At 52.2% G+C, this 24,918-nt stretch overlaps 2 protein-coding genes across 2 annotated transcripts in view; one reads left to right on the forward strand and one right to left on the reverse strand.

The window, feature by feature from the left end:
• The window catches only part of CSUI_000362 (wd g-beta repeat-containing protein), a gene marked incomplete at its 3' end in the record, with an annotated part of 8,052 nt that extends 4,392 nt beyond the window's left edge, over window positions 1-3,660 (forward strand). Inside the window, exons 10-17 of the mRNA XM_068060596.1 lie at window positions 173-236; window positions 663-947; window positions 1,111-1,190; window positions 1,526-1,606; window positions 1,737-1,870; window positions 2,224-2,569; window positions 2,712-2,804; window positions 3,547-3,660. Of these exons, the coding sequence (XP_067927427.1) occupies window positions 173-236; window positions 663-947; window positions 1,111-1,190; window positions 1,526-1,606; window positions 1,737-1,870; window positions 2,224-2,569; window positions 2,712-2,804; window positions 3,547-3,660 (1,197 nt within the window). The remainder of the gene's footprint in view (window positions 1-172; window positions 237-662; window positions 948-1,110; window positions 1,191-1,525; window positions 1,607-1,736; window positions 1,871-2,223; window positions 2,570-2,711; window positions 2,805-3,546) is intronic.
• A 127-nt stretch (window positions 3,661-3,787) lies between these two features.
• Window positions 3,788-24,918, reverse strand: part of CSUI_000363 (c2 domain-containing) — a 31,640-nt gene continuing 10,509 nt past the window's right edge. The window contains exons 10-30 of the mRNA XM_068060597.1: window positions 23,931-24,062; window positions 23,176-23,328; window positions 22,195-22,396; window positions 21,141-21,653; window positions 20,594-20,705; window positions 19,867-19,990; window positions 18,871-19,122; window positions 18,153-18,373; window positions 17,336-17,479; window positions 16,731-16,911; window positions 16,041-16,256; window positions 14,510-15,518; window positions 11,577-14,305; window positions 10,952-11,059; window positions 9,550-9,619; window positions 8,999-9,085; window positions 7,900-8,031; window positions 7,196-7,512; window positions 5,859-6,324; window positions 5,323-5,486; window positions 3,788-5,000 (exon numbers count right to left, since the gene is read on the reverse strand). Of these exons, the coding sequence (XP_067927428.1) occupies window positions 6,151-6,324; window positions 7,196-7,512; window positions 7,900-8,031; window positions 8,999-9,085; window positions 9,550-9,619; window positions 10,952-11,059; window positions 11,577-14,305; window positions 14,510-15,518; window positions 16,041-16,256; window positions 16,731-16,911; window positions 17,336-17,479; window positions 18,153-18,373; window positions 18,871-19,122; window positions 19,867-19,990; window positions 20,594-20,705; window positions 21,141-21,653; window positions 22,195-22,396; window positions 23,176-23,328; window positions 23,931-24,062 (6,876 nt within the window). The 3' untranslated portion in view covers window positions 3,788-5,000; window positions 5,323-5,486; window positions 5,859-6,150. The remainder of the gene's footprint in view (window positions 5,001-5,322; window positions 5,487-5,858; window positions 6,325-7,195; window positions 7,513-7,899; window positions 8,032-8,998; window positions 9,086-9,549; window positions 9,620-10,951; window positions 11,060-11,576; window positions 14,306-14,509; window positions 15,519-16,040; window positions 16,257-16,730; window positions 16,912-17,335; window positions 17,480-18,152; window positions 18,374-18,870; window positions 19,123-19,866; window positions 19,991-20,593; window positions 20,706-21,140; window positions 21,654-22,194; window positions 22,397-23,175; window positions 23,329-23,930; window positions 24,063-24,918) is intronic.

A 24,918-nucleotide genomic window follows, 5' to 3' on the forward strand; every position in this document is an offset into this window, starting at 1 on the left:
TAGGTTCTATATTTGTTAGTCAGTATAACCTCCGAGTTGGGTATGGGATGAAGAATGTATCTGCTTTTAAGTAGCCGTTCCAGATACGGTTACTTCCGGCGTCCTGGGGCTAGCGTTTCCCGCCAGGGATGATGCGTTTCATCGCGATAAATTTTCGTTTGCGTCCCGACAGCTAGCAATCTGGAAAGCGGACGGACTGATCTCGAGTTCCACGGTCTCTACCGAATGGCACAGAAGTAAGTCAGATCCCCTTACTGCTATTGGTCTTCAGTAGGAACGAAAGGAACGGGCAGTAGCTTCCTGACGTGCGGCTGGCATCATGAGGCGTACACACTGCTTAGCACACGTGTCCTCACTGGTAATGCATGCAGTTGAGGAGTTGTATTGATCGATAGAAACTCTGCTGCCAGGCGAGATAAGAAGTTGAAATGTCTCACACTGTCGGACAGACGGAGGGCGAACCCTGAAACACTCGGTAGGAAACGGCACAATTTGCATGTCGCCCTTGGTTCACGCGGTCCTGTACACACTCACGGAAGGTGGGGGCGTTGCTGGCATGTGGGTTGAGGGGGGACGAGAGTGGGTTCCGAGTTCGTGACTAATTACTTGAACATCACGCGTTACGCATAGTATGCGCCGCCGCGAATATTGGTTTTCTGCAGCACATCAACAGCAAGTCCGAGCAACCAAGCCGATGATAACGTCATCAATTGATTTCTCCCACCGACGGACCGTCTCCGATATCCGAGTACTGCCTCCGGGGACCGACTTCAGAAAGAACTTCAAACTAGCCTTCAATCCGAACAGCACGGTGGTGTATTTGGCTAGCTCTGCGGGCGATGGGTGCATTATGATATGGGATGTGACATCGGCCGTCCACTCCGTCGTGGTCGAGAACTTCCAATGGCGCCCTTTCCTCCAGGCTCCTCTGAAGAGGGCAGAATCGGGTGAGCGTCCCGCCAACTTCCGAACAAAGCTCCAACAGGACTTGCGGACAGGAGCTGTGCCGACGCGTCATGCAAAGTGGTGTACCCGAAACAGGGTTTACGATCTGTGCCTACATCGGTCGCGTTCTGCCTGCACTCACACACTGCCTGAATTGCTCCGCAGGCGTCGATCTGGGCTGTTGTCACCTGATTGTCCCCAAAACCGAACCTGGAGAAGTGACAACGTCGTTCTGGGCCTCGACGGTTAGTCTAGATATCCAGAGTTATCAAAGAGTTTAACGAGGACGCACCCGAGCTTCATTTGCACTAGGGACAGCACAACTCATAAAATCCAGTTTCGGGCAGAAACGCACCGGGCTCCAAAGCCCCTCAAGCACCATAGCAAATCAGCACGAACCTGGCGACAGGCCTTCGCCTTGGTGATGCGGGACATGAAACTCATGCACACTCGGCAGTGCTTCCATGCCATCATCATTCTGACGATGTATTCTCTGACTCTCACGGAGCCGAAACTCCTGCCGGCGGGGCATCGTTGAGGGTTGCAGGAGAACAATTTACACTGCTTCTGTTCTACACAGGAAGACGGTGAGCTCCTTATTGGAGACTGGGGTCAGCCGACTGAGGACAAAAAGGCTGAGCACATCAAAACTTTCTTAACCGTAAGCCGATCGAAACGTCGGACACTCAAAGCCTTCTCAATAATAAGGCTCCGCAATCCACACGGAACCGGAGACATCAAGGCGAGCCTCAGGTCCCGCGCCATGTGCCAGGCTGCGTGCTTCGATTCAGGAAACAAGAAGCTGCCGGCCTACTCTTGGCTTCGAGGTGTCGCCTTTTTTTGACGATGTGTTCCTTACTGTCATGGATTTGAACTTTCACATTTGGAAGCTGGACTGCTCTTCTCCCGTTTTCACTTCACCGACGTAAGCGACTCCCAAAGCAAAGCAGCAAGAATATAGTTACATGGTACAAGAGATTTTTGAAATGTGGCTGGCGACTGTATCGAACAGCAGCTGGTCCATATCGGTCCGTAGGAGTTCGGCCCCGTCAGCGTCAACGCGGCCGGCGTGTACTTGGAACCAGCACACAGTACTGGCGCTACTTTGCTGAGCCCCTCTTCGAAGGGAAGAGAATTCCGGCCGCGCGGCCGTAGTGATGTTTCAGACCAACGACAGGAGACGGAGTCCCAGTGAGTGAATGCTTTCCCGGTTCTCGCGTGGCGCCGCTCATAGAGTCTGGGGCAAACTCCCTGCTTCGCATTCCGAGCTTTCTTCAGGTCGCCCGTCTGCTACTCATCGGGAACGTGGAGCCCCACCCGTCCATCGGTCTTCTTCCTTGGAAGGGTTGACGGCTCTCTCGAAGTCTGGGACCTCTCCGAACAATCCCAGACGTACAGTGTTGCATTTATAGTTGGTGCTGCTGCCATAACCTGCCTCTCCTTTCACCCGCCTCGGTCAACTGATCGGCGCCAGAGCACAGCCGACAAACGGCTACCGAGGAAGGAGAGCAGGCCTGTGGGTGCTCTCCAGAAAGCTACCGACTCTGTCATGTTTCTCGTAGCAGCCGGGGATGCAAGCGGGATTGTACACATCGTGTCGCTGCCAAAGAATCTCACTGTGCCGGTAAGCAACTACTGAAATGTGAGCCAGATGTGTGTCCTTAAGGTAGAAAGCCGTCGGGCAGAACTGCAGACGACGTCGAACTCGCCATGTGTAGTCATGCCTGGAATGGGGATGCTCTGGGCGACTGACACGCGATATACAGACTCCTGGAGAGTTCGGCGTGGTCCAAGCTATGTTTGCAAGAGAGAAGGACGTGGTTCAATATGTCATTGAGCGGCGCGACGCCGTCAAGAAGGTGGGTCAGCTGCACTCTTAGTTGTCTTGCACACACTTTTCGTGGGAGTGACCTGAGGCCGGTACGTCAACAAGATCCCGAAACTTTTTTACACCAGACGACTGCGCCCCTCAGGCGCACCACTCTGGTCTAGTCGCAAACCAGCAGTCTATTCCGTGCTGGGGCCCCTACAGTTTCGGCTAGTCTGCAGTTCGTCGCGAGCTTCGCTGATAACCGGTGAAGACACGCGAGGGCGATATGACCGACCTAATGCTTGAGGTTGGAGTTATTTTTTTCTTGAACAGGAGCTGGAACTTGTGAATAGAAGAGGGGGCTCAGACCGCGGAGAAACCCTGCTCGCAGAACACGCGCCGTCTCCCCGAAGCACCGAAGAAGCCGAACTCGATGCGATGGAGAAAGAATACCGGCTTCTGGAAATCGCGTGGAGAAAGGTAAGTTACCATGGCAGTGGAGCGGGGCATTCAAGGAAGTCTCTCATCTCTGAATTTCTTTGCCGGCTAGACGACCGGGTGTAGAGCAGTAAAAGACTGACACACCGTCACGCAAACCTAGAAGGGACTTGTTCTTTCTACAGCTGGGGTGGAACACCACGGGTGCGACAGGACGATTGAATGCGAGAAGGAAGCTGGAGACGTGCCAGCGCATTCGTACCCCCGAGCTCATTTGCATTGCCTCTCGACCTACAGAAAAGTAGTTCTTAGAGCGACTGTGGCATGACGCTATTCCGATCTGTGTCTGCTAGGAACTCGGACTAGCTGAATCTGCGAACTCCGTCGCCCGCCCAGGAGGTCGCGAAGCCTCAGGCCACGGAAGAGGACGCCCGAAGAAAATTGTAGCCATACAAGCCGCAGGTTAGCCTGGAGTACGGACTGACACTCGACAATACACAAAATCCCAAACCCTTGAGGATAGCAGTGGTCCCCCTCGTGCCCCCCACTCCGTGGCGGAACTCCCGACCGCGCCTACGGCGCTCCCGTGGGATGAGCACTTCCTGCGGGTGCTTAGCTGACCACAGCAATAATCTCTTTTGTTTTTCTGGCACCTGGTGGTTGAATGAATGACTGGCGTGGGAACCGTTAGTAATATTTGCTATTCTATTTTGCTGCGTGGCCTTGACTCCTACAGTTGCTCCGGTCAAAGCAACTCGGTTTGAAAGTATCCGAGAAAATAGAAGTACTTCTGAGTCCCGGTTTTCAATTAGCACAAGAATCCGTAGCCACTAACGAGTCCGCTAACATACCGGCCTAGGAACACCCCGGGCACGATCTTATAGGAAAGTGAACCGCCGCAGCAAACAACAGTGGCTGTGTTGCCGGGCCGTGGACACAAGCCACGACCTGCTGGGGCAGTCGTTCATTCGTACATGGCCACTTCGCCATACCGTCACCGTGATGCCAGTGATCGCGCTGAAGACGGCAAGTCATACCACGGTGACACGGGCCGCCTGAACTCCCCGAAATAAAAACTGCGGACTGACCCCACACTCCTTCACACTCAGCGACACTTGAGCGACGAAACACGTATCAACCGGTACAAAACAGGCCATGCAGTCTCTTTTCGGGCTTAAACCGCCACCGGGGAGAAATGAAGCAAAAACAGGCTTCGACTCAGTTGCCAGTTTTGCGTCGCACTTCACTTAGCAGACAAACTATAGCGAGAGCTCTAGAGTCCCTACGAATATGCTGAAATATCGTCCATAAAAGGGACGCAGTAAAACAAAAATCATAACTAGACCATGCGTCGTAAAAGTGGTTGCACTCCAAGAGATCCACTCTGGTTGTCCGAAGGAAAGATCGAAGATCAGGGAAGAAAGAAAGCAGGGGTGCATACGTGCCACTCGAAGAGCGGAACGAGACACTCGCGCCTTGGACGGGCCACGAAAAAACTAATCTGAAGGAGACGTACACAAACTACAAACTAATCTACCTCATATCACCCTGGTCCGCGAGCAGATACCTTGTCTGCGCTCAGACAGCGTTAGCAACTGAGTTGAAGGATTCGAAGAAGAAGATCCCTTTCCCTGTCAGTGGACCAACCGACCTCCTTGAACAACGTTGTATTCCAGACGGAGTGGGACCAGAATGACTGCTGATTACCTTTCACTTGGATTGAGTTTTAAGCGCCTTCGTCCTCAGCACGCTTTGTATGGCGGGGTTTCTTCGCGCGCTTCATCCGCCTTTCCCGCTCTTGCGTTGTCTGTCAGTTGGCACAAAACACAGGAACCCCATGAACACACAAGTTCTCATTACCAGCTTTGATCTTGCTGGAGAAGAAACAGAAGCCAACCGCATAGACATCACCAACAGAAGCATCGCTTCGTCAGGACGTGTTCCAGTAGCAAATCACGTGCGTCCAACTGCATTCTCGAAACTCTATACTGCACGTAGGGTAGAACCGCAACGAAGTCATGCCTGAGAGACACAGTTTGATGGATGACGAAGGCAACGAGTCGTCCTTACGTAACAGAGCACCTTCTAACACTACATACGGTGTCACGGATCGCTTTGTCAGAACTTACGATAAGGGGGACCTCCGCTCCGAAGAAAAGCCAGGTACTGATTACACCGCCCATGAGGGGGAAGCACTTGGCCGTGATGACATACACGATGTTATCCACTGGGATGTCGAGCAGTTTCCTGAAGCGACGTGCACCCCCTAAATAACTTCTGATATCATTGACATCTGCGAAACACAGGGCCATTAACAAACAATAAAGTCCAGCCGTGGCGAATCGAAAGCCATGCAACAGAAATGATTCGCGCTGAGTTTCAAACGTGGTGTGTGAGGACAAGTCGTGATCTGGACAGCCGTATAGCCGCGCGGCTTGTCTCAGGGGACGCCCCTTCTTTAAAATCGCTCTCAGAGACCAGGCAGCACGAGCGTGCTTTCCCTGGAAGAGATGGCCACGAGACGCGTGTGAAAGAGTGGTGTGGCCGCTTTGAAGACGGAAGGTAAACTTTATGATAGCGGTTCCCGGATGCAGCGGGGAAGAGAGGAAGGGCTGCTCTTGCATTTGCTGGTCTGGTGTGCGAAGAATTGCACGTCTTGACTTGCCTGACGAAGAGAAGTGAATCGGGAACCCGCAAAATACGTGGTTCGCCCGCACTGGAAAGTTCACTTGCTGCCAGATGTAGTATATTTCTTCCTGCGCAGTGGACAACGGAGTAGACATTCACGAAAAAAAAATAACTCGCGATGTGGTATTTTCTTCCGTGAATGTCTACTCCCGTGTCCACTGCGCAGAGAGAAATATACTACACGAGTCGGAAACGTCCGTACTTCGTCGGTGCAGCGAATGACACCTGGCCGGGGACTCTCTCCTTCGATCCTCGACAATGCTGCTACATCATCGGTACACACGCCTGATGAACCTACCCTCCAAAGCATGCACACCTTTGACGACGTCTCCGAGTGAACTGGCTCTACTCACCATCCGATAGTACCACTTCCACTTGGCCATCTGGTCCGCCGCGTAACCTCCGGTCGGCGAAGGACGGTGCCACTCCGTCGGAGGGCCTGCCTACGTCACAAACGCAAGTTCGGACAAACCGTGAATGCAAGTCCAAAGCAGGCGCCTCCGCACGATGGTAAAAGAAGACTAAACGAGATACTCTGACCAGGTAAAGTGAAAAGCGACATGCGATCGTTCACCGAGCAACCAGCACACGATGGTGCACGAAGGAACCAGCATCGCCAGCGCTGTGAAAAAACGAGCGACTCAAAGCACGCCCCTCCACCGCAGAGACCTGGGGATGGATATAGGGATACCACAGGGCTACATCGAACCAGTTGGGTCGGTCAGTTCAACGAATGGTCTTTACACTTACTTGGGTGAGGGGTCACGAGAGGTAAAAAGGTGCACACCTACGCGCGGACCCACTGCCGCAACACTCAGGCAGTCGATGTCCACCGGCGCTGCTTGGCTAAGACTTCAGGAATGTTTCGATACATGCTACCGTGCCCCATAAATCGCCGCACATGAGGACAGCGAGGCCTTTTGACACGAATCTCATATTGGCAGGTCCTACGAGAGTGGGACTTCCCTGTGAGGCCCTCAGGCTCCAGATACGAGGAGACGATGACGCCAAACCATACCGCTCCCCTGGCGCGGTCCTTGAGGCGTGGCTCTGACGCACTTACAAACGCAGTCGTCACTCTTCGTAAAGAGAGAGTGGGTATGTTACTGCCCAAGTCGCGGTAGTCTACGTGACAGTAGGCTGAAGAGAGGCCCAACGGCAAGGCAACTGTAGTTACTTTAGGAGAACACGAACGCATTAGAAGAGTTTGACACATGAAGTACACCTGAACTGAACAGCAAAATTGACATGTCGGTGTGGAGGTACAGACGTGGCGGTGTGGAGGTGCAAACTGCTTACAAAAGCTTCGCCTACCCGGAATGCTCCGAGCTGGCCTCCCACGTCGCCAGCCCCCGATGCGACAAGTGCTCTTTCTTCGACATGATATCCATTCTCCTCGGCAGCCAGACCTTCTAGGTCTGGTTCCCCTTCACCGCCTTCCCGATGTCCCACGCGGGCAACCTTCGCACGTTTGCCAGCAGACTTTTCGGGCGCCAAACCCAGTGCGCCAATGTCTACGCCACCATCGAATGCTAGATACTCCGGGCTCTCACGAGTTGGAGCTTTCAGCATACCCGCTAGTAAGTTTTCTTCCGTTTGATCTTCCTCTTGGGCCGGCTCTGCGATAAAACCTGACACATGTTACAGTCCCGGCGAACCGAAAACAGAACTACATGGAAGTTGCCACATCGAATACAAACTATATAAACCCTTGCGGGTTTGCAACTGTCACAGATCGGACCGGACGTTGAAACAAGCACAGCTCTCTGGCCGCAGCTTCGCTTTGCGCAGCGCTTCTGCGTGGTGCGAAGGTACATGAGCTGAACTACTCCGAAAACACTTGCCTTCCCCTTCTCCTCGGAATTCCTCGGTAAGATAATCCCAAGCAACTCCAGCGCCCTTACTCCAGAGATCAGAGGACAGCCCCACAGAGGCATACCACGTTCGGGAAAAAAGCTTTTTACCGACCATCGCTCAGCAAAGCCCTCCCCCATGAAGTAGCAGTCCCACGACCTCACCTGCTGGCACACCACGTTCATACTTCTCCTTTGCGTAGTTCACATCCCATCCTTCCGGTCGAGAGCCTTTGGGCCTCTTGTCTCGTTTCTTGTCAATGTGGTCCATCGCTCCGTACATGCCATAAAGATCCTCTGACAAACACACGCAGAATCCGTTGACGACTGCCCGCCTGGCGATAAGGTGCGAAGAACCCGGCCGTGCTGACAAGGACGGTACTCTCGGCTTCCCCGGACACACACAGACCTTAGAGAAACTTTCTCAGCGAGACGTAGCTGCGACTGGGCCACACCACAACTGCCGAGGAGCTCAATCGCACGCTAAGATACACCTTTCCTGCACGGTGCTACTACGTCCATGACTCCATTCTTCCTACCTAGACGCCTAACATTCACGGCTGGGTGAAGCAGGCGACCCGGCAGCAGTCAAACTTGCTGCGACACAAGCAGCGAACATCCATCAACCTTAAACATCAACTGCTAAACAACCCGACAATATCGAGGGGCTGAATACCTGCTGCAGGAAACGCTGTAATCAGCGGCCAAAGTGTGGACAACATCACAGCGGAACACACCCGGAAATGAAGCAACGACGGGTGGTGCTACGTGTAGGCTTCCAGCTCCGACAATACGATAGCCAGCTCATCTGTCAGTCCGCTTCACTTAGAATCCGTAGAGCAATATAAACTTCATGAAGCTGTAGAGGTTGGGGGATACAAGAGAAGACGACGAAATGATGTTGAAAACCAGCACGATGGAAGCAAGATACAAGACGATGCATCCAAAGACGCGATATTCACTGATGTGTAAGACCAATCGAAAGAGGGGGTTCCCACGGCAATCACGCTCCCAGCCAGGCTACTGATTCTACCACCGGACCTTTTAGTTACTCGGATTCCTCTGAGTACGACTAATCACCGAACACGCGACGAACTCCCGCCTACAAACGTGGAAACCAGGATATCCCCACATAAAACATGCTGACTGTATAGCAGAAATGCCGGCACTGCGGGTGCATGAACGCGTCCACCGGCCTCGCGTCCTTCTCTACTCTTGTGTAAACTGCGTCCTCCCAAGAAAACCAAAGCGCTAAGCAACTTACTCTGAGGACCGTCAATGTAGTCATGTGCCCCCGTCTTCTCATTCACGCGGTACGCGCCTTTGCCTATATGATAGTCCGCTTGCCGTCCTGAACACCCAAACGGTACGGAGTCGAGGCCACCCTAACTACATTCCAAGCAGACGCAGTTCCGCCGAGATTTTGACGCTAATGCTTAGTCTCAATCTACGTTTGAGTGGTTTACTCCTATCATCACAAAAGGTGCTCGGCTTCGCGCCGGTGACCAACCGACGACAAGAGAGCCGACGACAAGAACAACAGAGTTGTGATCCATTCTTGACCTGCCGGTACATGCAGTCTCCCCTACAGTGGAGGACGCACTGCGCAAGATGTTCAGCGACTAGTAACAGAGCTCCGTCGTCAGCGACCACAGGCACTGACAGTTTGCTTTTTCTGTGCATGAGAGGTATCAAGAGCACAGCACGCCCCAAATACTAACTGTGCGTGTGCTCGGCTAAACGTCGACTATGATACAGAGAGCTCCACCACCAAGTGAAGTCTTCCACAGGGGCACGTATAATGTTTCCTGTTACCGGCATTGAGCTCCACTCGTGCCAGTTCTCCCTTCTGCTGTATAGCACCCGCCGCTCTGTTTCCATAGCCCTGTATCGCAAACAGAACATGCGATGCAGTACAAAAATCTAACGCGTATCTTCACTGACTCCACACCGTACAGGGGCGACACAACAGCTTACAGACGCAAGCTAAGCTTCCAGCGTTACTTCAGAAAGCATGCGAACAACGGGCCACGGCTGCTACAAAGTCGTGTGGACGGTACTTGAGAAGCTTTGCACATCACTGCAGGAAAAGCTATGCAGTGGGCACACATTCCCATGAGTGACTCCCCCTCCTGGATGAATAACTCGAACAAGAGAGTTCTGTGTGACGAACCAGGCATGATACTTGACACGTGTGCTTATACTACAGTAGCTTCCGGTAATCCTATCCAACGCGCTGTCTGACCAGAAAAGATTTCAGCACCGGAATTCTGCTTCTTTGAGATTAAGTGAGTTGTACTAAGTCACTGGCGGACATTGTACACTTCAAGGACAGCAACATTACAGGCGGCACACGACCGCCTCTGTTGCAGTGTTGATGGACAGCTGGTGTCTTTTGTACCAACGCTGTCGCGTCACGGACTTAGCGTGCTCCGGAGACACCTCCTACCGTGGCCTGTCCATGCTGGATGTGGCGGTTTCAGCTGCTTGGACAGAAGGTAGTTACGGGTGATGCAACTAGAAAAGATACAGCATTAGACGCTATACACTGTTCCGTAGCTGGACAGCAAAGCAATGCTACTATCCGCCGCGTTCACCCAAGAAAGCCCTGAACTTCGCACGTGTGATATAAATGACAGCGGTAACGCCCGTACACGTGGAACAGCTGCTAACACTTTTCAAATAAACAAATCACTAGTACCAATGCATTCACAGCTTCAGAGCTGTAACGATATCGCCTCTACCTTGCGGCTAGATTCCCCGGCGCCCACGTACAGCGTTTAAAGTTTAGGTGAAGGAGATAGCCACCACCCGATGCGTGACAGTTACACGGCCTAATCCCGCGTTCCTACGCGAGCTTCCTTTGAATAACAGACAAAAACGCGCTAGTACAGAGAGCGCTTCGGCTAAGTCCCGATATATAGTATTGGTCTCTCCGGGAAGACCGCCACTGGCTAAGCAAACTACACCGAGACCCCACAGAAAACTCGTGGCGCCTGCAGTCCGCATCTGTCTCCAAATACCCCGAGACACAGTAAGTGACCCAAAATGAGAAAGACCCCAATCTAGTAAATTCTCATTAGTCAAAGCCATTCCTCATTTCGAAGCAGGTCAGAGGAAAAAAGAGCACTGGGCCAAGGAAACGCACGAGCCGCGAAGCATGTATACTAAATACAGTGGTTGCAGGAAGCAGGCGCTGAAAGTATCTCGAACGGACCTCATCGGAGAATGGATTGCAGTAGTCGTACTGATACGTCTGAGCAAGCGGATCCCAGCGCATGCCTTCGGGAGCCGCCCGGTTTAACTCAGCAACGGTCGGCGGAGGCTGCACGCAACAAACAGAAATGTCCTAAAAAGAAACACGGCTGCAGCAAACATGCCTGCAGTGGATCCAACCAGCGCACAGGAGTGTATGAACATTGACCCTGTCCGTACGGTATGCTTGGATTCCAACAAATAGTGGCGGAGTGAAGTGGTGGGGTCACGCAACGATGATGCTATGGTGAGACCGCTCTAAGGTTTCACACCCCGGTAATATTTCAGCTCACTGCACCACGTGAGAAATACCAGCATCCGCGTCACGACCTTGACTTCCCGTTCATCGATCATTAGAGCAGTACCAAACACCGAAGCACTAATACACCAGAAACCCTATCCTATTACACTGGCACCACTGTTCGGGGGATTAGTCAACTGAACCAAGCAGCGGGGCACGAGACAGAGTTGTAGTCATGAGCATTTTCTTGAAGTACAACACAGATGCCACCACCACTGTCTCAGCGGAGCTAAGTTCGGAAAGCATGTAGACATCACCCTGCAGGCACAGCCCAAAAGAAACGTACCGGTCGCTGGTTAGAGTCCCAACCCATATTGATTTGCTTCTGCGGCATGTTGTCGTAGTCCATCTGATACATCATCAAGTGCTCCGCTGTTTGGGCAAAAAGCCTTTGTCCACCTTTACTCGCTTCTGTCCGCCCCCCAGCTGTTTCAGTATGGCTACGATCTGCCGCTGAGAATGTCACGCGATCGTTCTGTTCGGATTCGTGACGAAGGCCAGCAACGTGTGAGGGGGCTGGCGCGTGTGCATCATCTCTACCAGTTGTGTGAAAAAGCATGCTGCATTGCGACCGTCTCGCCTTCTCTCTACACTGCTTGTATCGTGCCCGCATGCGAGCCGACGTAGTCCCCGGAGAAGCAAGAAGACCACAGCCCGACCCCGTCCTGGATCTCCGGCGCTGTCCCCCTGGGAAGTCATCACTGGTCCTGAAACCTCTACGCTGATCTACCGCTCTTGCAGATCCTTCTCGTGCTTGCGGCACGATACCGTAAGCAGTATGATGCAAAGTCTCATCAGCTGTAGCCCGTCGGCCCTCGTTGTTCCCTGGTTGTTCTCGGAAGGAATGCCCGGACGAAGAATCAAACGAAGCCGGGAAAGACGAGAATACGTTTTTCTTTCTAACTCTCACTGTGGCGCCATTTAACACTCGATTTGAACTTGGACTAGAGGATCCTCGATGAGACCGGGGGAGCTGATTGCGCCCAAGTAGTTTATAGAGTTCTGCTAGGGGTAGTTGCTGACCCATGGCCTCTCCGGCTGCGATTCCGCTTGTCTCCTTGTCGTCTTCTTGGCAGGCAACAGGGTCATCGCTTTCCTGTCTTTCTTTCCTTCTCCACCGCCTACCGTCTTCTTGAAGGAGTCTCCTGCGTCTTCCCTTTTTGTCTCCATTGTGTGTTCGAGCCTTCCTCGTTACGCACAACTTCTCCTCTTTTCGTCTTCTTCTCTGTGCCTTTCCAAATTCCGGGGAGATGGATAGCGTGCGAGGTACATATACATGCCACGGCTCCGACGAGCAGCCAGCTGCCTTCTGAGTAGCGGCATCCCAGATGAACTCCCTTCCGTCCTCTACTGTATCTTCCTCAGGAGCCGAAGAGTCGCCACCATTGAATCTTCCCCAACTGAAACCCTCTTGGAGTCCGTACGGTTCCTCTTCAAAATCACTCGGGGGCAGCGAACCGCTGAGCGTATCCTTCTCGTCCTCAGATGAGACGGACGAACCACGGGAAGTGACACTAGACTGAGCATCGTCCACCTCATTCTCTCGCCGCTCAACTGACTGCCCGGTGGGCTCGTCGATCCTCAAAACCACCTTGTCAGGCGCCCCTCTTTTCCCGTCAGGAACTGACACGTTGGCCTGCTCAGTGGTCCTCATGTTCTCAAGAGTGCAAGGCGTACCACATGTCACGTCTTCTCTCTGGTTTTCCTCATCACCCGGTCTTTGGTCATGTAGAGGTGAGGAGGAGAGTGACGTTTTCTTGTCTCCTTTCTCTTCACACAGATTCTTGTTTCTTTTTTTCAGTCCGTGCGAGGAGAGTTCCAGAAGCCGCGCTCGTCCCGTAACACACTTGAAAGACCCGTGGACAGGTTTCTCGGACGTCTCTCCTTCGCCACTGCTGGCTGGCTCGCCAGACGAAGACAGAGACCTCGAATTGACAGTTGTCACCTCATTTTTGGGTAACCACTGAGGAGACTCCATCATGGACTTCGAACCTTCAACTAACGACCTCTGCCCTTCTACGACCTCGGCACGAAAACTATTCCCCACTCTCGACAGGTTCTTCTCTGTCAACGCTGGTACACGGTCACTTGCGTCGCTAGTCTGTGTCCCAGCCGCACTTGCAGCGAACGGTGATGTTGCCCATCCGTCTTCTTCGCTCCCACTGCCCGACCACAGAGACACATAAGCTTCTGAAACATCGGAGGGGGAAGTGTAAGCGGTGTCTGAAGTGCCGTCGTCTGTCCTCCTCTCTGCTTCTGGCTTCTCTGGGACTTCCCTCTGTTTTTTTGATCCAGTCTCCCTGACGACAGCACTACATGTCTGCAGTTCCAACGGTCTCACAATAGTAGCAGACTCTGCTTTGGCTTGAGATTCTCCACCGGAAAACAACAGCGATCCAGGGGTAGTCGCAGACAGCTGGCCTCTACCTCGTTTTTCAGCCTCCACCAAAAGCCTCAAACCCTCCTCTCGTGCTTCGGCTCGCGCTCTGGCCGCTCGTTCTCCCGCTAATGCCTCTAGTCTCGCATATACCCGTTGCCTCATTTCTTCTTTGTATCTAAGCTGTCTTTCCAGTTCTTTCTTCTTCATTTTCTTCATGCTTTTGTCCTGTCCGCGACCTTCTCTCGACCCACCCTGTACTGCGGGTGTGTGTGCTCTCTCTGAGTGCGATTCCACAGCAACACCATCCCCTCTACCGCGTTCGCGGTCGATGTTAGGACCGTGATCTGTGTCCTCTTGACCGCCAACCGCGGCACAAAGCTTTCCCGACGACGCAACGCCGTTCAGTTGGCCTTTTCCCGTCCCTGCGCTCAGCTGAGTGGGCCGGAGACCCTTTCTCGAGCGGCGCACTTCCTGTCTCCCCCCAGCAGACTTCAGCCCTCCTCTCAGCTGCTGTTGCACCTGGGCTTCTAAAGCTCTCGCCTGGTGAGCAATGCGCCGCAGAAGCGAAGCGAAAGTTGTCGCACTTCTATTAGGTGCCGCTCCATCCCTACTATCCGCAACGTGAGAACCAACATCTGCAAATACATGGACAACACCGGAATGTTTCTACGACATATGCATGCCAAAGAGGCACCCACAGAAAGCCGCCCTACGCAATGCGTCCCCCACGCCTCTACCTGCGCCGGAAAGGTACTTGCAACCACGCAGCCAAAGCAACATCCATGACAGGTACCATTATGATAACACTCCAATCCGTATTGAAAAGAAACTACTCTCACCGGTGCTGTGTGACGTTGATGCCCGCCCGGAGGTATCAGCATCGTCGCCGTCCTTCTGGAGTTGAGCTTCCGGTAGCCCTGCCGAGGCACTTCGGTTGAAGCGGTTCTGTTTGTCCTCAAAGAAATCCGACCGCGCTCCTGCCGGCACACCATCGGTCGCACCACTCTGCGAGGCGTAGGACGTGTGCCTTGCCAGCAGGGTCTCACTCTCTTCGATCGCCTCTCGAAGACGATCAGACAGACGACGAAGCAGATTTCGCCTGGTCGGCGGACAAGCACCCTGACGTGCCGAAGAGGTCTGAAAACAGGAAGCTTTCGTCCTCGCTTGGTATGGCTTTCCAGCATGAAGGCCAACCCCGGTAGTACTGTCTGGAGTTCCACTGTCCCGCTCACTCAAGTTGTGCTTCGCCCCAGAGTCAGCCGTTCTGTCGCGGCCCACCGCGGATCTGAAAACCGTTGCCTCATCCTGGCAGGCCTCGAGTCGGCTGCTAGTAGTCCTGCTGCATCGTCGGCTGTGAGAGCAAACCAACGCGTCCTGGGCACCCAGCTCCTTTTCACCAACCGTCGGAGGCGGGCACATGTGGCCCGGAGAGCGAGAGGAAGGACACTGGGGTTCTGGCACGTCACGTGGGAGCAAAGCAACGTTCGCCGAAGGCAAAGACGGAGTGCCAGCAGCACGCTCTTCCACTGAGACTGGCTTAACGTCTGCATGTTCCCGACACGGGGACGACGCCAACTGCTGTCGGTCCTCACTACCAATCGCATGTGATGACGTAGAATGTAGGAAGAACCCTTGTTGCTCTGCTGGTTCCTCCTCAATATCACTCGAAGTGCTCGAGGAACACTGCGATGAAGGAAAAGCAGCCATGTGTGCTTGGTAGCTACTAAATTCTAACCCCGTAGGAGCGAGTCCTGCGCCCTTCCCCTGACCCGCATGTTTTTGGTAGTCCTTCACAAGCTGTTCCTCTTTCTTTTGCTCCATCTTCGCCATCTTCTCCTGGTACCGGACCTGGGACAGCAGGCCAACCGAACCGACCGCATACACACAAAGAACCGAGGCCGAGTACACTAAAGACCATCGGGACATCAAGACTGCTGCAAGAGAGGAACCAAGTGCATGTACGTGGTGATTCCTGGATGAACACAGGAGAAGTCTTAACCACGTGACTCCGCGACCACGCTGCGACAGACAGAATCCGAAACTCCGGCCACAGAGACTAGGTGGAGTCATTGTGTGCCCTTTCGCTCCTTGATCGCCGACGTTCGCTAAAGCTACCGGTTTCTACGTACTGTGTTCAGCACGTCTAACTTTGCCGACGCTACTGCCAAACCTCACTCGTACCAGGTGAAAGCACACCCGCCTCCGTGCACGGGCACACCACACAAATCAACAGACAACAGTCCTTCAAGTGTTGGGCGAAAGCTAGTACCTCTCGTGTGGAAAGTCGCAGCGACAATCCATACAACCCCGAAGGCACTTCTAACCAAGCAGGCAAGCCACCCAATGCCTAACACTGCCACGCACACTTACTTCCTGTTGAAACCCTTCTACGGGATTCATTGCGAGACCCGGCTCAGGCGGCTTCTGATGAGGCACCAGCTGCTGCACCCAACCTCCAGAGCCCTGCACCTCGGTTCCCGGCGTTGCCCCTGGCTGGTCGAAAGGATCGAAAAAACCTCCGGGAGGCGGAGCGTCGGCGAACATGCCATGGGCGTCCCCTCCGTATTCCGTATACATTCGGAGAGCCTGTCCACCAAACGTATCTCAAACTCAGATGTGATTCCTTTATTGGCGGCCGCTAACCACCCGAAGTCGAACTCAATGAGTGAAGGAGGTGACGCGGCGACCGACCTGGTAGACAGCGGATTCGAGTCCTTCCCCACTGTAGACCGAAAGTTCCCCTGTTACTGATCCTATGGCGGCTAGTCGGCTCTGTCTATACAGTCCTCCAATCACTGCGGACCGTGCGATCTTATGTCCCCGAGTTGGGAAGTTCAGTCTCTTAAAGGAGAGCCAGGCACTTCACATGCAGCCGCGAACCAAGACTAGGAAACAAGGCATCTCGATCTGCTGACAATCCCCCCACCATATCAGTCAAACACATATGCAGCCGCGGGCATCGACCCACGCCCCTAGTGCTAGAACGTCACAGGCAGACGGTAAGCCAAGCACAAGGTCCGAAAATTGTAAAAGCCATCTACGGTGTAGACATTCACTCACATCTTGAGTCTCTGGCCTCGCTTTCTCGTCGGATGTAAGAGCACCTGGCTGACTGAGAGACTGGTAGAACTGGCAATCCGTTGCTTGAAGCGTTTCCGCATTTTCATCCTCGTCCTTGAAACTGCTCCACCCCATGTGGTTCGGTCCTGGGCCAGGACTGTGTAAGTCGTCCAAATGCATTCTACGGCAAGGACAATTGTGTTGGGCAGGCAGACGTAGACAGACAGAATCGACATCAACAACTACCGAGACATGACCTCCACTGAACCACTTGGATGGGCTTGCCCCCCTACGACCGGACCATCATCTCCAAATATCGAGAAGATATCTGCAGCTATTGACGCGCTGGTGGTTGCCAAAACGAATCATCTGATTGCCTTCCACACATGAAACGCCCTAAGCTCTGCACCGGCTCGTGCGCCGGCTCGAACAATCCGCACGCTGGCGCTGTATACACCTCTAGAAACACTCGGGTAACATCAAGAAACGGCTGCACTCCACGACGGTCGAAACGGATAAGAGAAAGCGATCGCCGACCCTTGTAGTTGTTGCTCTGTCGCCTTGAGCATCGTATAAGGAAGGGCCTTTTTGAACCTGGTCCTCACCTATACTCTAGGAGGTCAAGATAAAATGTCAGTCTCATAAGCATTTCCTCACGATGCTCGAAGAACACTTCCAAGCCCTTCCGCATTCGATGTAGACGAATATGCTCTAAGACGCTACTCGCCAAGTCCTCCGACAAGAGCTGACTGTAAACATCCACCGGCATGGTGGTTTCAGAATAGGAACGACAGCCTCCCTTGAGCCGCGATCTGTAGGTTTCCGACCGCGGCAACCAGCGCACTCGGGCACACATGAGGGGTCTTATGTTCTCTTTGACTCATGAGTTACTTCCACTCGAGAGCGGGTTAAAACTGACGAGGTGAAAACGCTATGCACACAGCGAGTTCTTTGTATTCCCATGTGCTATTATGATAACCTCCAAGCCTGTGCATCATACATTAACTATTTCATACCGACTTGGATATTGTAGCACATACTCTACCCTATGAAAGGGAGTCTATTCCCAAACAACCGGATCGTGTTGGCTAGGTGAGCTCGATAGACACACTCGTAGACAGACCTGATCAACAAGCGCCTACCCTCAACTGTTATTCGAGATAGACACATCTGGTCCGCGAACGTCTATGCATGCAAGCGAACTCCAATCAGATGTTGTTGCTTATCCTTCTCCGACTACAATCCAACACATACACACGCATCAATGAATACTACACTGCTTTCGGGTCCAAATTCTCCTGTGTTCATAAGAGAACCGCACCTACTGCACTGTTTTGTACACAGAGAGGGGTAGTAGCAGAGAAAGAGCATGTTTGAGCAGGTATGCGCACGTGTATATCAAGAGTGAGAAACGTTTCTCACCATTTTTTGTCTCGGATCGGTGGAGCAAGCAGAACGTCGGAGTCAATTGGATCAGCAGGCTCCATAAGTAGAGGCCGCCACTTCCACTCGTCTTCCATGTCGTATGTAATGCAGGCTGGATGATGATTCTGTAGATTCCCCCATAGTTGAAAGTTGTTAAACACGACCTCGATAGAAGAGTAAGGGAGGTAACTAAGAGTCTTGGATGGGTCGAGAAGAGTCTGCAAATCATGTACACACACCATCGTTACCCGGAACAGGTATAGCTTGAACTGTTCTCCCTCTATCAGCTGAAGTCTTACTAATGATTTCACTAAAGCTACGTCTCTCTCAATACACACAAACCACAGTCGCGCAAAAAGCTTTAACAGAAGCACAGCTAGCTTGTAAAGGTTCAGACACAAACATGCAAAGTCACCGGTGATACTATATACACCAGGTCTCTTCTGGTACATTAAGAATAGATAGTGGGATGTATGCTTGAAAGCGGTTGTCATTCAAAGATTGGCTCTGCTGCGCTGAATCACTCCCGTATAAACATGATTGATGCCTGCTTCTCGAATGACATCTGAAGCCTTGGATAACACCCTTCCGCAACCAGAGTAAATGCTGGGAGAGAGGTGACCGAATACAGGCATGAAGAAATCTATGCTTGAAGAGATATACCTACATGGTAGATGTTCCTTTCCTGCGATCTGGCACTCCTCTCCTGTCATACCTTGATGGGGCTAATCGGTAGGACCTCGATCTGAGACTGTAAAACCTTCTTCATCTTATCCTTGTCAACACGCTTCTGGACCGCTCGCGTTCGGTTGGCTGCTATGCTCTCAGCTCCGGCTCCTTCTTCTCCAATAACAAGGTCTGGATCAATGACCTCATCTGCAACTAGTTCATCCCCGTACAACTCCACATCAGGTACAGCATTTGCGTTTGCTGCCAGTTCCGCTTGGGCGGCCGCTTCTCCTTGTTGCTGGGAATACAGACAGAGCAAGAATGAGCCGAAGTTCCTTAGAGATATCACCGAAACACCTCCTACTCAGTGAACGAGATTTGCGACGTTTAGCGAACAGTTAGCTTATTTGCTTTTCTAACTCGCTACGCCATGAAATAACTTCGTCGCCAATCATAGCGAATTTCAAGCCAGACCACGGCCCCGGCCGCCTGCAAATCCGCCACAGTTGGAGCCCCTCACGATGTTCTGGGTGACGAGGGAGGATAATCTGTCTATTACTGCTGTACCTTGTCACGTAGCTTTGACTAGCGTAAAAAGACGGGCCTTTAACGATGATAGTTTGCTACTGAAATGACGCTGGAGAATCTACCAGGTAACGAAGCCACATCGACGACGGAAATATCGCGAGGATACGCGAAATGCGTGGTAGCATGAGAGATGAGGATAACCGCCTCTCTCCGACCTTGAAAGCAACAAACGCCTTGCAACAGAGCTTGTGACACGGTGTACTTGACATGTTCGCTTGTCTGACTTTCCACAAAAGCTGCGGGGGAATACTTTGTTCACCAACACAGCTGAAGCCACCACACCCTGACTGTATGTTGTCCTTCAGCACACAGATGAAAACCACGGACTAGATACTTCTTCTTGTGAACATCCTTGCGCGCTTGTCTTAAACAGTACTACGACCCCAATGAAGAAACGGAGCATGAAACCCGTCCGTCCCTCTACGCGGCCGAGATGCACAAGCCGCTTGGTTACCATAGACCACTGAAACCACTCCTGCAGGAAAAGTCCTTCCCAGTAACGCTCGGCTTCCTCTTGGAGTCTCTGATTTTCCAGAGCGACAATGCCCTGAGGAGGACCTTGAGGCGGAAAGCCCCACCTGACGGCGGCAGAAGGGTATGGATAACGAAAGACAAAGAATGCACGCGACACAGGACGTATTCATACAAGCCGCACCGTGCCTTATTGCAAACTACAACGGATGGAGGCACATCAGGTGAGTCTCCGTGCGATCGCCCACAACGCCTACACACCACCAGCCTTCTGCAGGTCGATAAAAAGTAAACATCAGGCACTCTAGGCTTTGTACGGCAAACCTCCCGAAAAAGAAAGGAAACACGAGAAGACAACCTCCTACCCCCCCTCACCCCGATTGCTAAGCCAAGTTGTGAAAGCACTTTGACACCTTTCGTCGCTCGGCTTCCACTGCACCAACCGGGGACGAAAGAGAAAACCGATCGGGAAGGTGCACGCCTTCGGATAGAAGGATATCAACACGAATCCTGTGCTGCTACTTCGGAACGGTCTCGACGAAAACATTCACAGCCCTCTGTCACAACTGGAAGGAACGGATTTTGCTGGGGGAGGAAGGCGCAGATTTAGCGAATACACTTCTAGGGCTAAAGCAGCTTCTTCGACGCCCTGAGTGAAGGAAAATGTGAGACTGGCTCTACTGTCAAGACGCGTCCCTACGCATCGTCACCTGTAAGGCAGATTGTATCGCTTCTTTGTCGTGGCCTCCCACATCATCACCCAGCCGCCGGCGTGGCGCGTCATGACCCACACGTGCTCGTCGCGACCTTCGTTGATGGTCCCTGCACGCAAGCACAGACGCTCACGGGAGTTCTATGAGATCTAAACCCTCGAAGACACTACTGTCTCTGTACAAAAGAGTCTGAGTTGCAGAAGACGACTACATGCAGCAGACATACGATGCATGTCTATCGCCACGAACTAAAATAAACACATGAGGCAGTAGTAGCATGTAACTCCTGAATTCCCCTCCCGCACTTCCTTCCCTAACTGGTCAGCCATGTCCACGTCATACTCATCCAGACACGTCCTCCAGGCCCACACTGCAGCTGTAAGTTGACGGTATGTGTGGCAGCTGCTGAAGTGTGTAAAACGCCATACCCCCTTTATATAGAAACAAGACTGACGCGGCTAAGCCCGCTCAGAAATCCCATCAGACCTGACACTACTGCTTTTCTTCTACTGCCGTGGAGTTCCGGCCCTTATCCGTTTCTCACCTTTGCAGACATATGCGTCGTAATCAAGCCCAAGAAGGCAAGAGCATAGAAGCACAGCATGATCGTTAACTCCCCCCTTTCTAGTGACGAGAATCGTAGAAGGAACTTGCCATCGTGCGATACGGCCGTCCCTCATTTGTTTGGGAGGGGAAAGAAATGTGATATTCTGAATCCAGTGTAAGAGTTCACCCTCCGCTGAGATCTGACTTGGCACTGCAATAGGAGCTACGAACGACGGTAAAGGGAAGACGCCACGTGTCTGCATGTGTTCCGCCGTGCTTAAGAAACGTCGATCTCCTAGAGCCTCAGGAAACCACTCCAGATACATCTTCTGCCATTTGTGAAAGTCCGAATTCCATCTCTTCGTCACTTGATTCCAAACGTCATTGTTGCTCTTCACTTGAGGCGGATCCGGAAGTTCTACGTCCCCTGGCATCGGTGGTATGAAAAACATTTCAAACCATAAAGAACTCTTCCCCTGTGGCGTTGGAGGCAACGTCGATCCCTTCAGTTCTGTAAACACATGGAAGTCTCAGTTATCAGCATTTATGATCGATCACCTTGTGGTCCACTCCGGGGGGGATCAGCCGGCGGCACACCTAAAAAACTCACCAAGGTTGAGGGAGGTGAGGCCGTTGTTCTGTCGCACGAACGCGATATTACCGAGATGGAAGATTTTCAAATATGAATGAGACCTTGCTGACTACAGGTAAAAGACATCCTCGTGATACGGCTCTTTTAGTTAGCGACCCGACTCCAGCACTTGCGGCAAACACACTGCACCCCTCCGAACGACACAGCCTCAATCGTTCGTGCTCTTTCATGAGAAACCAACACACTACACTATACCACCTTGAGAGCAGCAATCTCTAGAGAGGCTTGGTATCCCCCCCTCATCATCCCGATGTGAAATCGGAAGAAGAAGAAGGCATCACCTCAGCAGATTTATCTTCTAGTGTCAACATTTTGGCCGCCCCACACAAAATAACAACGCAGGCCGCCACCCGGAGATAACGCGGCATGCATGTGGGTAAGCTGTCAACACCAGTCGTACCAAGGATCTTTCGAAGCGTCAAAGTTTCATAAGGCCATTCATACGGCACCGTGGCTCCTCGAACATCACTAGAGACAACAGGCTCATCTAAATCCTCATCATCATCGTCATGCTCATCCTCCTGATCATCCAAACGCTTTGTCGCAAATTCCGCTGGCCTCCCATCAGGCAACCTCGTTTTATCGTCCTCTTGGCCCATTCCCTGCAACACAAGTGGAACACACTGGAAAGCACAAGAGTGAGTGAGAAATCCACCGACCTTCTCCAGCACCCTCCACAAGCACGATATACAACACTCAGTCCTCCCTTCGCCTTTCTTTTCCAGGTGCTTGCAATTTAAGAAGACCAACCTAATCTTCTTCTTCTGAGCACCTGCACCAAGGCTATGTTGGAAGACAGACAGATGATAAAAGCCGTCATCCCGTCTGCAATTTGAAGCCCCTCGATACTCGATTCGTGTCCTAGCTCCTTGTCGGCCGGCCTCAACAAAGAACGTATAAGAGAACACGATCGGTCCGAGAAGTGTCATGACACCGCCACCTCAGGCTCTCTCTCCCCCACTAGTGTCTTCATCAAGTGAAGAGAGAAAGAAGTTCGATTTCGAAGGACGCTTTTTTAGCTGGGTACCAGGCGCTTGACAAAAGGACAAGAATGTGGCTGAGGTTGAGAAAGAAAAGTCCCCCTACTATCTGTCTGCAGAACGCTTAGACTGAAGCTGGAGAAGACGCGAAAAACACTCAAGCTCCCTCTTAAATGGATTACACCCGGATCGCTCGACATCTCTCAAGGCAAATATCCCATTGCTATACACGCTCCGGGCGATGTTTCCGCAGAGCTAAACAGAGCACCAGTCGACGTCTTTGCGCCATACAAGGCTATCTTCACTCCTCCCGGATAACTCCATCTCTACCCAGTAACACTGCGGCGATCAGAGACGAAAAACACGAACTCGAATAACGTGTCGCTCCCCGCTCTACATACCTCGGCTAAGCACCGAAGCTCCCAGCTTCCTTCCTTCCAGACGGAATTGAGATGGACTTCTCCACCTCCTAAGAAATCTGACGTCAGTTCGTCGTTGTCCCAGACCTCAAAAATAACAGGCCCTTTCGTATATAAATCCAACGGCAATGCTGTCTACACGAAAGAACCGCATGCATCGAGACAGACAGACAGACAAATGAAGGTATCTACAAAGAACGCGAGAAAAGAAAAAAAAACCCGAGTGTAGCACGACTACTGAATACCCTGCTAATAGTAAAAGTAGCCAGAGCCTGTGAACTTTAACCCAGTCGCAGAGCTTCGCTCATTGAAAGTACATAAAGCAGTTTAGCTGGGCAAAGAATTGATTGAAAGACTCCTCCTGTTCAGCGTATTTAGGCACCTGTAAACTGATAGGAACTAGCGAATGGAAGGCAATGCCGACACGCAGTGTTCGCCCGTCGTTTCACCTTCAAACAAGGTAGGAAACCCCGAGAAGAAAAACTATTACTTACAGTCCCCTAACACACCTCCGGCACCGCCTTCCCGCCTACGTCATATGAACGGAGAGATACAGATAGGGCCACGTACTGAGGATACCCACGTACCTACAGTGGCCACATACAGAGACACGGCGAAGATAGGCCGCTGCCTTTGACCCGCGGCGCAAATGACACTCTCACGCGCACATGTAAACGGGCGCGTGCGAAAGTAAGAAAGCCATACAGGTATTAGAGTGTCCCTGCTGTATGTCTTACCTCACGTAGTCTTTTATCACTCCTCTCCCGGGGGTCAAGCAGACGCACGGGGAAGTAGAAGTTCTGATTGTAAACTGGGCGCAGGGTATTCTCGCGCTTACTGCTTATGTTGACCATAGCGTCCCACTTGATCTGGCGAATACACCGACAAGATGTGAGGCACCGAGCCATCTCAAACTTCCTTAAAACTAAAGAAACTCGTCTCCGTCATACATGCACTTTTGAACGAAAGTCTTCTTCTATCTAGAGCTTGGAACTACTTGTGAAGCAGAACAGTTCACGGTAGTAGATCGTACACATTCGAGTGCCATGAAAATGCTTATGTGAAATCCCACCCCACCCGAAGCAGTACACATCACTCTGCTTCAGTCATAGAAAGTTTCAAAGGACTCAGAATAATGCTCGCCTCAACAACTCCTGCATCTCAAACAGAACTAACTTTGAGGGGGTATCCTGAAAGAGACACAATGTGCTACCGGGACAAGAAACCAGGAGTGCTGTACGCATGCAACTGGAAGAACACGTGATAGACTCTGCAGCTGAGCACTACAGCCTATGCAGCGAGGAAATGGATGTACACTCTCGAAGTCGTAACTGGCAAAACAACACAGCGGGAAATCATAGCACCGCATGGTTTCGATCCATGGACCTGGGGGTTATGAGCCCCCCACTCTTCCACTGAGCTACGGTGCTCATGTCACTACCTCATACTGATAGAAGAGAAACAGCATGTTCCTTCTTCGTAGTTTGAAAAACACTACAGAACCGGAGACACCTTGCGTACGGCCTAGTATGGTTCGGACCGGTGTGTTTCCACNNGTGGAAACACACCGGTCCGAACCGACAGCTGCTTCGTACATGGATATCTCGCGCGTCCTCGCCTCAGCATGCTTACCGCAGAGGCTGATACACACACGCAGTTCGACAACCTTGCTTTACTTTACACCAGACTGTAACACACGAGAAGAGTGATCAATCCAGCTGAGTA

Source organism: Cystoisospora suis (assembly GCF_002600585.1).
Source record: "Cystoisospora suis strain Wien I chromosome Unknown contig_157, whole genome shotgun sequence".
NCBI classification, from domain to species: domain Eukaryota; phylum Apicomplexa; class Conoidasida; order Eucoccidiorida; family Sarcocystidae; genus Cystoisospora; species Cystoisospora suis.